We start from the raw sequence: 13045 nt of genomic DNA, 5'->3' as shown, positions 1-13045 counted from the left end.
ATTTTTTAACCAAGCCTCGCATTTTACCTGATGAACCATCCGCTAGATATACTAGAACATCAAATCTGGATGTTCTTCATATTGCAGGTTATGTTAGTCAAGGGAGACAAAAACACAGCATGTAACAGTTTTAGGAAATTCACCATGTATTTTCTTTAGAAAAAGAGAGATGTATTGTAGAATGCGAACAATGCATTTGCAATCAATGGCGTGGAAAATCTCAGGTCAAGCCTGATGAATGTACATCCAATAAAGTCGTACCCTTTCATTCTAAATCAAGAATTCTTGATGTGTAGCTGACAACTTTCACTGGGCTAATTCTGCCCAGTCATGACTCAAAGACCAACATTTCAGAAAATCTGTCTCCACCCTCTTATCATTTCTCTCTCCCAGCTCAAGAGTGCTTGACCAGCAGTCCTTATGATACTGTTGCAACAACATTACCCATCAAATTTGCCCTTCTGTCCCGTCTGCTGGTTTTTCTAAGGCGTCGGCTGGTTGAACAGAGGAAGAGGCAACAGCGGACTGAAAAAAGATATTGATGGAGAATCAGGTTTGGCTTAGAATCCCTCATTGCCAAGGAGATGGGAGCCAGAATGGCATCAAGGTTTTCAGCTTAGTCCCTCCTCTCTCATCAGTGACCTTCTTACATGTAAGTCAGTTGCTGCAGGCAGAATTAACCAATATTCACTTTGGCTTGCCCCGAATCTTCTCCCCTTTTTTTTCATTCAACTCACCTCTGTATCCATGGGTGCTGGTTCTACTTCTGGTTCTACATTTGCCACAGATACTCGATGTTTAGCCTCACATCCTTTACACAGAGCTGAAAAGGCACCAGATTATGGGGGTAATGATAATATGATGTGCAATATAATAGTGTGAGGACATGATGATGATGATAGACTTGTTTTGATAATGCGACCGGCCATGCTGATTTTGTACGGCAGTGAAGCATCACCTCCAGTGGCACTGGCAGGGAATCATAACTGGGACTTCCTGATCATCAAGCCAAGGCTCCAATCAACTTTCTAGGAAGAACACAAGTGAAGTGGTAAATCGTTATCACTCAAGTTGGTTTTGCACCAAAGTTAGGTTTAGTCAGAGTGGGTATCATTACAGGCCTACTGCTTCTTTTCCACTTTAGTGATTTTGAGACTGATCCCTTACCTGAGCCAACTGGGACAAAAACTCCCCACTTGATGTAGGCCTATTCCCGAGACATCACTCGATGAACTGAACCACCATCTTTTCTGGGCTTCCGACTTGTTTTAAAGGGTTGATGAAGTGGGTGCTGGCATCTCCTTTGCTGATTCCATGATAAACTCAACTTGTATCGGTGGTTCGGGCATATTGTGGTGTCCAGAACTGGAGAACTCATATCAAACACGCCAGCACGAAGTGCTATATGAGCTCCCATTCACTTTTGACTTGACTGGCTTTCCTGGAGGACATCCAACGCATCAAATGGGAGTGCACATCCTTCTTACATTGTTTCAAGGGGATCACACTCTTGTCATTGGGGTATGAAGCGTCAGTACCACACTCGATATCCTTGGATATGACAGCAAATCCACATTTCAACTGTGATTTTTCAGGTTCCATTTTCAATAGACTATCACACAATGTACACGTGCATGTACACAATGCATTGTAACTGTAACTGTTGTTGTTGTTGTCGTTGCTGTTGTTCGTTTCCGCCTAGACCGCTAAGCCTCCACAGGGGTAATAAAGGCCTCTAGGTTGTTTGAGGGAGTGTGTGGGAGGGGCAAGGGAGAGGGGGGTTCACTAACATCTAAAAATGTAATTTTATTTGGAAAGCACGTGTATTTCGTCAGTTATCTGAGGGAATGGGCAAAAAATGGGCACCAGTGAGAAGGTTTTAGTTTTAGTTTTATTTATTTATTATAGTGACAAGTATACAGTCATAATATATGTACAGATATCTAGAAATTAACTTAAGTACACCCAGCCCTCCTGGGCTTATTTGTCACTTCGAACTAAAAAATACATAATAGTTTTTAAGTGTCCAAAACAAATAGAAAAAGTACACAATATGACGGTGAAAAATAAATAAATAATAATAATTAATTACCACCTTTGTTTAAACAAGAGTAAAAGAAACAGCACCCACCCCAAAATATATCTCTCAGGCAGGGAAAGTACGGACCGACCTTCTGTTTATTTAAACAAAATATCAGTCCGCACCCTCCACGCCCGAGAAACAAATTTTGAGGTTTGTGTTTGCCTATTGGTGCAACAGAAAATTAACTTGGCCTTCTCGGACATTGCTACAAATTCACGATGTGAAATACTAATAGAATTGAAAAAAGTAGCCCTCAATTCGTTAAATCGAGGGCAGGAACATAAAAAGTGCTGCTCATCTTCACATGTGTTTAAATTACAAAGTTTACAAATTCGAAGTGCAGGTGGCGTGCCACTGAAACGACCCGTTTCTATTTCCAGGGGGAGTACCCCACACCGAAATTGTGCAAATAAAGAACGCTGGTATCGCGTTAAAAATGAAAATACATAAGGTTCCGTTTGAAATAAGTGCTTGAACTTTACGTAAGTCCTCAACTTGGGTTTTATTCCTAATGATTGCTCCCAAGTCTCGGAGTGCAACAGAAGGGCGCGACTCGACCCCCTCACCGGAAAACCGTGAGGGCGGCCGGATTTTTTTCTTTTGCAAATTAAAAAACAGCATTCTGACTTCCTTACCTGGAAGTGGCATCACCTAAAAAACTGCAGTGTTGGAGCTAAAGGAGAGTTAAAATTGCCTTTTTACTGAAATTTGAGATTGCATTGTTTTTGGGACGTACTGTACCTGTCATTAAAATGTACCTGGGGCAAAACAAAAGGCATGAAAAGGTAGCTCAGATCATGTACTTTCAATTTCAATAGGCGGTGTTTAGTGATAATTCTGTTTGATGCACGAAAATTGACAAAAGACTTAGCCTATTTTGAGGGATAATGCATGTTTTTTTAAAAGGAAAATGAGTAGGAAATGGTTAACAGCCGTACCCCAAAACTGTGGGGTTATTTTCGAAACCAATCCACCAGCCTTCATAGTACCCTAGGACAGGTCTGTGGTAGAAATTACAACTAGATCTGTTGACCCCCCCCCCACCTTGCCACCATTTGCATGATCCTGCATGGTGGTATCATGGACTGACACTCAACTTGAATACTCAGTGAATGCTTTTGAATGGGAAACGAAACATATGTTGTCAATGAATGTCGCGATGATATGAAGCCCTCCAGGCGAGTCCGGTTATATATGGTCTGTTATAAAGTTTGGCGGGAATATGGTTCGGTCGATCCCCCTCCGACTTCCTGAACTTCTCCGTTAGTTGGTAATACGTACGTCAAGATCATTGCCAGTTTGATCATCAGTGCAGGCTCACGAGTTGATCGTGATATCATCTCGGTCCTTGCCCTTGACGAGGGTTAATTAATAAACATCAAAGAATTGGCCTTAGTGATAGGGATGAATTTCCATCACAACTGCAAGGACCATGTTGATCTTATATTGAATAAATATAAATTGGGTGTCATTTTCACAGCAAACAAAAATATAATTTGTGGAATAAGTGTAAGGTCGAAGAGCTGCTATGGGGAGGGCATTATATCTATCACAAGAGCAGATTTACGGGGGTTGGCAAGTTGGAGATTTGCCAATTGATATGATATGGGCACTGATATGAGAACTGAACCCCTAAATGTTACGACAATTTCCTTATCGAGTTTGACAGGAATAGCATTTTCTGTTGAATACTAAAAGATTCAGATCATCCAAATGTAATATTGCCTTAAATGCAAACTATAAGATTCCAGAAAAACTTTACCATGAGACCGCTAAAACAAAGAAAAAGACGCTAGGAAATATACGAGCTCCGTAATGTCGTGTTTGTTGATGTTGAGGTCATATCTTGATATCTGACTGAACTTCTTTTACTTATTTGGCATTGTGGTAAGAGCGTCTGCCACATGCTAAAGATGATATTGATTGACTCGTTTAACCACTGGTCATGTTCACAGGTCTCACACATTAGGGAGTTTTGTTTTTATTCATGCGCAGCCCCCCCCCCCCCCTCACCGTAGTTCCTAAAATCATTGATTTCTCGGTCCTTACAGTATGTCAGTGTTGATTCAGCAGTTGTTTTGGCAAAGACATGTTTTTTTTTGGTTTCTGAAACCTAGAGCGCTACTCAATAGGTGGCTAACAAGAAACTACGCATTTATACTGTTGTTGCCGACGTATGTGTACACTGAACTTGGGATGTGCGTCGGCCCCGTGTTGACATGCCGTCCAGTGCCAGTTGGTACGTTTTTCGCTGATTTGTGCAAAATTCAACATATCTCAAAAGTTCAATGGTTGACCCTCGTTTTTTTTTGTTGATTTTTGTGTAGCGTAAGCAACTGTCTTTCATGGGAGAATGGTCTCTGTAAGAATTATTCAGGAAGAGTGGTTTTTCGTGATTGTCCGGCCCAATTGGCAATATTGCCATTTGGGATGGTGAACAGAGCTAGGAGCAAATGCGACGCTTATGATTTATTTAAAGAAATAAAATGCCCGATTTAGCATCCTGCAGAATCAGGGGAATCAGGCGTTTCAAGTGATATACGACACAAACGGGTTGTCCTCATGCATTCACTTTGGAAACGCATTTTAAAATAGATGTTACGTCCTGTTAATGGGGCACGTCATCATCACGTACATTTGGGGAAAACTCCCTAACGAGACCATTTGCATTGAACATTTTGAAAACCAGGATATACTGTTGATTGTAATTGGGCTATTATCGTTTAGGTATAATTATTATCCATTATCAAAATAGCCATCTCGGTGAACACAGTTTAAAGCAGTTTGATACCGAGGAGCATTGTTACTTCTTCGATGAGAGGAAACTTGTTTTCTTTTTTTCAGGACGATTTTGTTCGAAAGGACTTCGTGGAATTAAAGGATAAACTGGAGAAAGACCGAGTGATGAGGATACTGCACGGCACGATCATCAGTGACTTGAACTTTGAACCAGAACAAAACCTGGTTATGGAGCTCAAGACAGGAATCATGGACGACCCCATGACTAAAGTTAGGAATTATTGTGACAAGGCTGGTCTGCGTTTGATCGACCTGTTCAAACAGTTTGATAAGGACCAGAGTATGTCATTGACGAGGGAGGAGATCAGAAAGGGCATCAAGGTAAACTCTCATACACCCCCTTAACAACCTGCGGTAGATTTTTCATTTATTCGAACGCTCGGTACCAATGGTTTTCATGGGCTGAAACAGGCATGTGTGTAATTATCTGCTGTTTCCAGTTCGGTCTCAGGGTTTTGATGTATGACAAATCGCTCATGTCAAAGTAGCGGTCTCGACGACCTTGCGGATGGTTCATTCGTCGATATATCGGCTCTTAAACCATCGACATCGTTTCTTTGTGTTATGCAGAAAAGCATGCACAATGCATGTCAAATTAAAAGTTGGTCTACACTAGCAAACTTCTCCAAACATTTCCTTGCAAACATCCTCAAACACAGAGTTTGATTCTGTTTGGTTGGTCGTCCACATTATGGAATAATGCTTACATTGCCAGGCAAATGATTGAAACGTCGGTCCAGCCAGTGAATCACCTGTTCATCAACAGTTCTTCTTTGTTTGGCTTCTTTTGCCAAACTTTAGCTGACGTGCTATGTCCAACATTTCGAAACAAGTTTGCTGCTGTTTAGGAAACGTCAACATTTTCAAACCAGTGCGAACACGACTCGTTTTTGCTGGTTTTTGCCAACAAAACTTAGACCAGGCATACGTATAAGATTCACTCGCGCGCGTCTCTTATAAATGGGAAAAGCCTGCCAATTATGGAAATCAAATGTTGACTATGTAAAGACATTGTTTAATAAGTCTCCCCTCCATACATTGTTTACTACATGTTGTATTTTTGGCTTGAAAGTGGAAAATAACGAACTGTTGTTCAACCCAGCAGGGTGACTTAATTAGACATTTACTCCCGATCAGCTTTGGACTATGTGTGAACTTAAAACTGTACAGGTCATTGGCGCAATGCTTAATTTAGAACGTCACTACGTAACTCTGTCATCAGCCATCCTTAGGAATTCAGGTTTTAATGTCTTTTACCGGCCTTGTACACAAACCCCTGATGACATAAGCCCACACTTGGTGAAGTGTCAGGGCATAACGGAGTGTGGCCAATCAGAGCTTCTTCGAGACCGCACATAGGCTCGATGTACAGCGGATCAGGTTAATGATTTTAAACCTACACTTACAACCTCTTCTAGCAGATGGCGTTGGTCGCAACCTGCGACGAAGATGCTGGTAGGGATTGCTAAAGCTTGAATTTCCTAAATGTATCGACTTTATTCTGATTTCAGGTGAAAAAGATAAAGATGTCAAAAAAAGAAATTGATGCTCTTCTTGATCAACTCGACACAGACGGAGATGGTGAGATCGATTACGCGTAAGCAATCCACTTCTAGATTTACTAACCTATCCAGCGATCACTTCGAAGCATGCATCTTCCACATTTTTTGTCAGGGAATCGCTAATTCGACGCTTTGAATTTTTCCAGGGTCAGGACTCGACTCTTATGCTCACTGGACTTCAACTACATATAGCATTTACTCGTTCGGGGGGGGGGCATTGTTCACAATTGCCGCTGCATCAACCGAATGCATCGCCATACTTTTCGTTGGATCAGTAGTAAGATAATTTAACGAAATGTCAATACAACACAATTTACCGTCTCCTGGTATTTTGCCAATATTCTATTGCTTGTAGCGACATTGAGTTGCATTGCGAATGAACCCTTGGCGAAAAAGGGTAAAGGTTCGCTTTGTTCTGCGATTTTTTTTTACATAGGAAGACTATTACCTGTCACATCGAGTTGTCTCCTGATTATTCCATGACCAACATTGTTGCTTGGAGTAGACATTATTAAGCATTAAATAACACCAATCAAATTTAAAGTGATCTTGGAATGATGGATGGTACTTTTGGAATAGGAGGTTTAGTATTATAGGCCTAGGGCCTACTGTTAATCATCTTCGCCAGAAGGCGAATGTCTTTGAATCTAACATTTGAGATACACCAGTCCAGATCCGTCATCAAAACTCACCGCATTTCGGAAGTGCATTTTAATGTTTTTCAGCTTCAGAACCAGACACGAAATTTGTTGTAATAACATAAAAATGCTATTATTAACTGCGCTCTTTCACTAAACATACTTTCATTGCATGCAGTTCATCTGCGTTCCGATACTGTCAGTCTCGAACTGACGATTCGTAGTTTTGTGACTCAGTGTAAAAAAGCTGTCATGATGGGGCGGGGCTAGTGCGTGACAAAGAGCAGAAAATTTAAGACGGTATATGACCCAATGTGTCAAGGCATATATCGTCTCCAGCGCTATATAAAGAATAATCTTTTTTGAATGACTCAAGCCAAATTCTTGCCTATTCTTCGTATAAGTATATATAAGTTTCGTACAATTTCAGAGAATTAATAATAGGCGAAAAGGTTTATCGTCAAGCAGTTATTGCGGCAAAGGTTTGTTACGTAATGAGGATTGCATGGTCTAATTTAGGCATGAAACCCTTTGAAAATATCGTTTTACTCCTCATAATCCCAACCGATCATGACACAACTGCACTTTTTCTGACCTTTTTATCGTTGTTTGATTTACCCGTTCGGCAGGTCACAGGCAGGTTTAGCAATCAGTAAGAATAAGGACGTACGAGGTACGACGGTTATTGGTAACATCTAGTTCTGTGCTAATTCATTTCGTACGCAAAAATCACAAATTAGCTTCTAAATCATACGAGGAAGAGGAAAATTTTGAAGAAAAAATGTCCTCAATAAAGAACATTTACATACTTCGTACCTCGTCGTTCTTACATGTCTTATGGCTTTCAGTGTGGCTTAATTGCGAGACCTGCTTATTGTCGTCGGACATGCGCGAGGCCCCTTTCCCAACTCTTAAAACATCTCTTTAGTTAACACCATAACGGTTCATTAATATCATTTCCCATGGAAATAAATCATACAGGTTCTTGACATTGAAATGCACATTTTCTGCCAACATTTCTTGCACAATATAACTGCCCTCAGGCCCACTCCCTAGAAGTGTGATTCTTGATGTAAGTATTGCACATGCGTGATCAACCAAAAACACATGACAGTTTTATTGCTACATAAATGACCATCTCGTGGATAGCATTAAATTTACCTCCACGAATGATACGTAACGAACGCTCTTGTGTACTCTGTATTTTCATATTCATAGTCTACATATGTTTAGATGATATGATGATATGTCTAGACGAAATTAGGGATGCAAAAAATAAAATCCGGAAAATACGTTCTTGCCCTTTGTAATGCAGTGTCTAACTCAAGTATTGGCCAGGTGTCCGGCGTTACGCGGATCTTGCCAGAAGTAACGAAGTTGAAATATGCCTGGGCATTTCATTCGGGGTTTCCTTATGATGAACAAACTTTACCTTACGTTTATACAGTTACTCTTGGACGTATAAAACGTATCATTTTAAGACCTAAAGAACTTAACAAATTACGAGCCCGGTGTTGCTTTCGGCCCTTTCCCTCATTATCTAGCTCTGTTCAATTGCAGCGAATGATTTTAGGGCGCTGTAGAACATAGGGAAAAAATACCCAAAAACACAGCCTGTGCTCCATGGTTCGTTTGAATTTGACTCTAACAATATTGGTCAGTCATGCTCCGGTCTTAGTTCTCATGATCCACACACTGTGCAGTGCCGTTCCGAAATTCTCCGTCAGGCCCATCGCATGATATGGTTCATAATAAGCTGATATCCATCACAATCGCCAAAAATGGTGTAGTGTTATCTGTTACATGGGATGTTCACAATATTTGAATTTGACACTTACGCTACATGATTTTCAAATTAAAATTTTGACTTTGCATACTAATCATTAAAATGGTAAAGTTTGATTTTTCTTAACTCTGTGTCTGCACCATGACATGAACATTTCACATGTATGTTTCTGAATGAACATGAACTAGCAAAGTAAGGCAATATTCAGGAATCAGCTGGAACGTTACCGAGCATCCCCCACCTCTCTGAGTCATGGTGTATCACCAATCTGGGCAAATCCTGCCACGGACTGTAAACTGATCCTCGTATCAACTTGCAGCTTCCTTCACTCTGGCGAGGCTATTCCAGGATCAGGTTTTCAAACAGATGTCGCAACTCAGGCTTCAGTGTTTGAGCTGTTATTGTTGAAACGTTATGCTACGATCTCCCTTACGCGCAACTCTATCAGCTCAAAGATGCAATCAGATGTGCACCCTAAGCACACCTCATTGGGTGTCCTGGCATGGCCACGCAAATGTGAGGAAGCTACCTGTTAAATATGTACGGTCCACACGAAGGCCTTGAAGGTCAGTTTGAACCTGTATTTTCTCGGAGAGGTGGTTGTGGCCATGACTGGGTGATTTGAGATAGGATGGTTGCAGCTGGTTCCCGACTTCTCGATCTCGTGCGCGGGTGACTTCTAGTACTAATTGATTTTTTCTCGCGATTTTTGGGGTTAATCATTGATGAATGTTGTTGGTACATTAAAAATCATTTTAGAGCATGAAATAAAGCGCACATTTAGTAAGGCCGTTTTTTCGTCGATGATTTCACAAAGTGACCAGTCTGCAATTTTTCTGAAACAGCGCCATCTGAGTTGTACTAGCCATGTCTATACTTACATACCAATTATCATGGTGATATTCAAAGCCAACGTCAATTCTATAATTGATTCATGCATTTCGTGCCATTATACTCTTTCATATGTAATGCACAGAGTCATTCAAACTATACGGAATCTCTGCGTGGAGTTTTCTCAAAATGAAAAAAAACCCTGATTAGTCACTTCGTGAAATCATCGACGCTTTGATTAACGACACTAACATCTGTTTTAGTAGCGTCTAGAACCCCCTTACAACGCCACGGCCGACGGGAGTGGCATGGTATATCTTCCGTCTCGGCGCAAAAATAGGTGTTATTCCGCTCCGAAGAGTCAAAAAGAGGAACGAGTTAAGTTTTGTTAAGTCCACACCCACTCCAAAATTAAATTCCCAATCCAAGCGGGGAGGGGTTGCAGTGACTTTTAATCGTTCAACAATTTGCAGATTTCAACTCTCCTCTTGACGCTTATTTTCCAGCGAGCTGGTGTTCGGTGATAAGATGCATCGGGGCGTGAAGAGACGAGTAAAAGCAATGAATATCGAGAGAACGAGGCGAATGTCCATTTTGGCGGAAATGGCAGACCCCACCATCAAGGTGGTCAACAAACAAGTTTCGATGTCCGAACTGGTCGATGAAGTATTGTGGATTGAAGACAATCGGGCGGAGTGGCATAAGAAAGTTGTTGGCATAAAAGAAGAACGGATAAAGGAATCTTCGAGTGAGGACGAGGACGACGATAAGGGAAGGATTAAGGGTGTGCTCGGTGGAACTGCTTAATCGAAATAAAATAGTTATGTGCTTGACAAAGATTGGAGGGATATATTTGCAAGAGTCAGGTGGGCCAGATTAAGATACACGAGGTCGCCAAAAGGTGTTTCTACTACATGGGGTTTCTTTGGCACAGTCAATGATTGTATGTGGCGTATCTTTGTGGTAAACTGTGCAAATTAGTCGCCATGAGACTACCACCTGTCTATATATAGTGCCCCTACAATAACCAAACATTTTATGATACTTGGTATAACTAGCAATAGTGTACTCTGACTGCCCACATATCTAAGTTTGTCTGTCAAAAAGAGCAGGAATGTCACTCGTCCAATGAAAACTCCAATTTTACTCTAAATTCTACTCTTCGGCCAAGTTGTTCAAAATGAGGTAGTCACTGTTGCCATGGGTCAAGGGCGATTAATGTGACGATCCGTTTGACGGATAAGCAGGCAATGGTAAAGCATTTGTTTTGGGATAATATGGGGGTGCTGATATGAAAAATTAACTTATCCTATAATATTCAAAAATTAAGGGTGAGTCAGAGTAATTAACATGCCAAGTATTTAGGCCACTACTATACGATTCCTTGCACCCTTCAGAGAGGATTAGAAGGGCCAATGAACCAGCCTAATGGGTACCACAGGTGGAGAAAAACATTTCATTTTACAGTACATGTACTTTCAAAGCCCTCCACACTCTCAACTACAATCTGGGGGTAACGACTTTGACCAAATTTCGGCCATTTATTAAGGATGTCAACAACTCTTATGAAAGTGAAGGCCAAGTTAGTGACTTAACTTGTTTTGAACAACCGCGGGCTCTGGTTTTATTTAAACATGATTGTTCTCTTATCCTTGATGACACGCTTTGCACGGTCTGTTGATCATAAGAATTAAACAATGTTGTATAATACGGATGCACCGGACATGTCGGAGGCATGGCCGCGTAATGCCGGTGCCTGCGCAGCGGCAGCGCTGCTGAAGATCACAACCGCGCGAATTCAATTACGCGACACTCGTCAATAATCTTCTTTTTTTTATATGTTGGTCCAAAAATTCGATTACAGATGAGAATAGAGAACAGGTCACTGAGAAGGATATGGATGTCAGGATCGTAAATATTGGTAATGGATGGTGATGATGCTTACATGTACATTTAAGTTGTAACATGCTAGGAAAACTGTTTTTTGGTATAAGACATACATGTACTGTTGATAATTCCTTCATGATTAACAGATTCAATGGATAATACCTATGCAATTGTTTCTGTTTCCTAACAGTGCTATAATATATTCGAGTTATGCACTAATTATAAGTGCAAATAACGTTGCTTTGGGTCAATGTGGCCGAGGGCAACTATTTGGGTATAGCCCATATACTTGTAGTTGATGGAACGCGAGTGGTAAAACGCCAAATGAAATAAGAAAGCTGTCGTGCATGTACGTCTCAATAGTCCAAGCCATTAACTGCCCTCGCCATTTATAAATGACTTTTCGACTACAGTGTTATGCACCTTGTTCTGTGTTGATAAAGAAACACAATCGCTTTTATTGAATTACCGTACACGGAGATTGAATCAAAACAAAGCACCTTCACATCAATATGCAATATGAGATATTCCGATATGAGAATATCAGTATGACACTATGAAAGGTGTTTCGTTAACAAGATGCAGCTTGTTTGTCTAATTGGCAGCGATTCCATGCGTGCCCAGGACAAACTGATATGGATCAGGTGATTAGTATTTGTCTGTTTAGGACAATGCCATGCTCATCTAGGCGAACAATTAGCGCCTCGAATTCGTTAGACGTTAATGATCATACCCTTCAGGAGATGGTAAAATGAGGAATCGACTTCTTATGTTTGTATATTTGAATAAAGAATACGTCTTAGAAAAATTAGTCAATGGTTGCTTCTGTGCATTGTTGAGTCTGCTTCTCTTTTATAACAGAGCTGCTTCATCATGATGAATGATAGACACCAGTCCTTACAAACTCTGCTTATTTTTTCATGAAATGAATAAATGTAAGGAATAGCTTTCGATAATGACAATAATTGTTTAGAAAGCTGGTTCTTTTTCTCCCTAAGAGCAAGCGAGCACGATAACGAGGCGGACGACTCGGCAGCCGCAATGAGATGCCTAATCAGTTCCTTCTTCGGCTAACAGATGGCGCCCGAGTTGATTAATCTGGAGCAATGTCAGTTTGGTAGCCGATCACGAAAAGGCTGGGACAAACATGGCTTGCATACACACTTAGAAATAAGGGTTTTTGAGATTTTGAAAATGAAAAAACGCTATTGATCGAAAGGACGACTGGACAGCATGATACTCAAGAGCAAGACACAGGGCCTGTTGATAAAGTAAATCCATTTGTCAGGCTTGTTGATTATTTGTAATGTTCTACAAAGATTTCTATAAATAACGAATCCAAAGCATCATTTTTTAGATTGTAAATCGAACTAATTCGTTAATCAGACCACAGTTTTATTTTTTTGCTGAACAATGCTTTTGTATCCTCAGTTCTGTTCGATAAAATAGAACCAAATGT

General features: G+C 40.7%; 1 protein-coding gene across 1 annotated transcript in view; it reads left to right on the top strand.

Annotated features, from left to right (window-relative positions):
* The window catches only part of LOC135485722 (leucine-rich repeat-containing protein 74A-like), a 47559-nt gene extending 35166 nt beyond the window's left edge, over positions 1 to 12393 (top strand). The window contains exons 10-12 of the mRNA XM_064768116.1: positions 4928 to 5203; positions 6394 to 6479; positions 10206 to 12393. Coding sequence (XP_064624186.1) covers positions 4928 to 5203; positions 6394 to 6479; positions 10206 to 10506 — 663 coding nt within the window. The 3' untranslated portion in view covers positions 10507 to 12393. The remainder of the gene's footprint in view (positions 1 to 4927; positions 5204 to 6393; positions 6480 to 10205) is intronic.
* Positions 12394 to 13045: the final 652 nt, after the last annotated feature.

Source organism: Lineus longissimus, chromosome 3 (assembly GCF_910592395.1).
Source record: "Lineus longissimus chromosome 3, tnLinLong1.2, whole genome shotgun sequence".
NCBI classification, from domain to species: Eukaryota; Metazoa; Nemertea; class Pilidiophora; order Heteronemertea; family Lineidae; genus Lineus; species Lineus longissimus.
The sequence above is the reverse complement of the archived record's forward strand: the minus strand, read 5'-3'. Positions and strand labels throughout refer to the sequence as shown.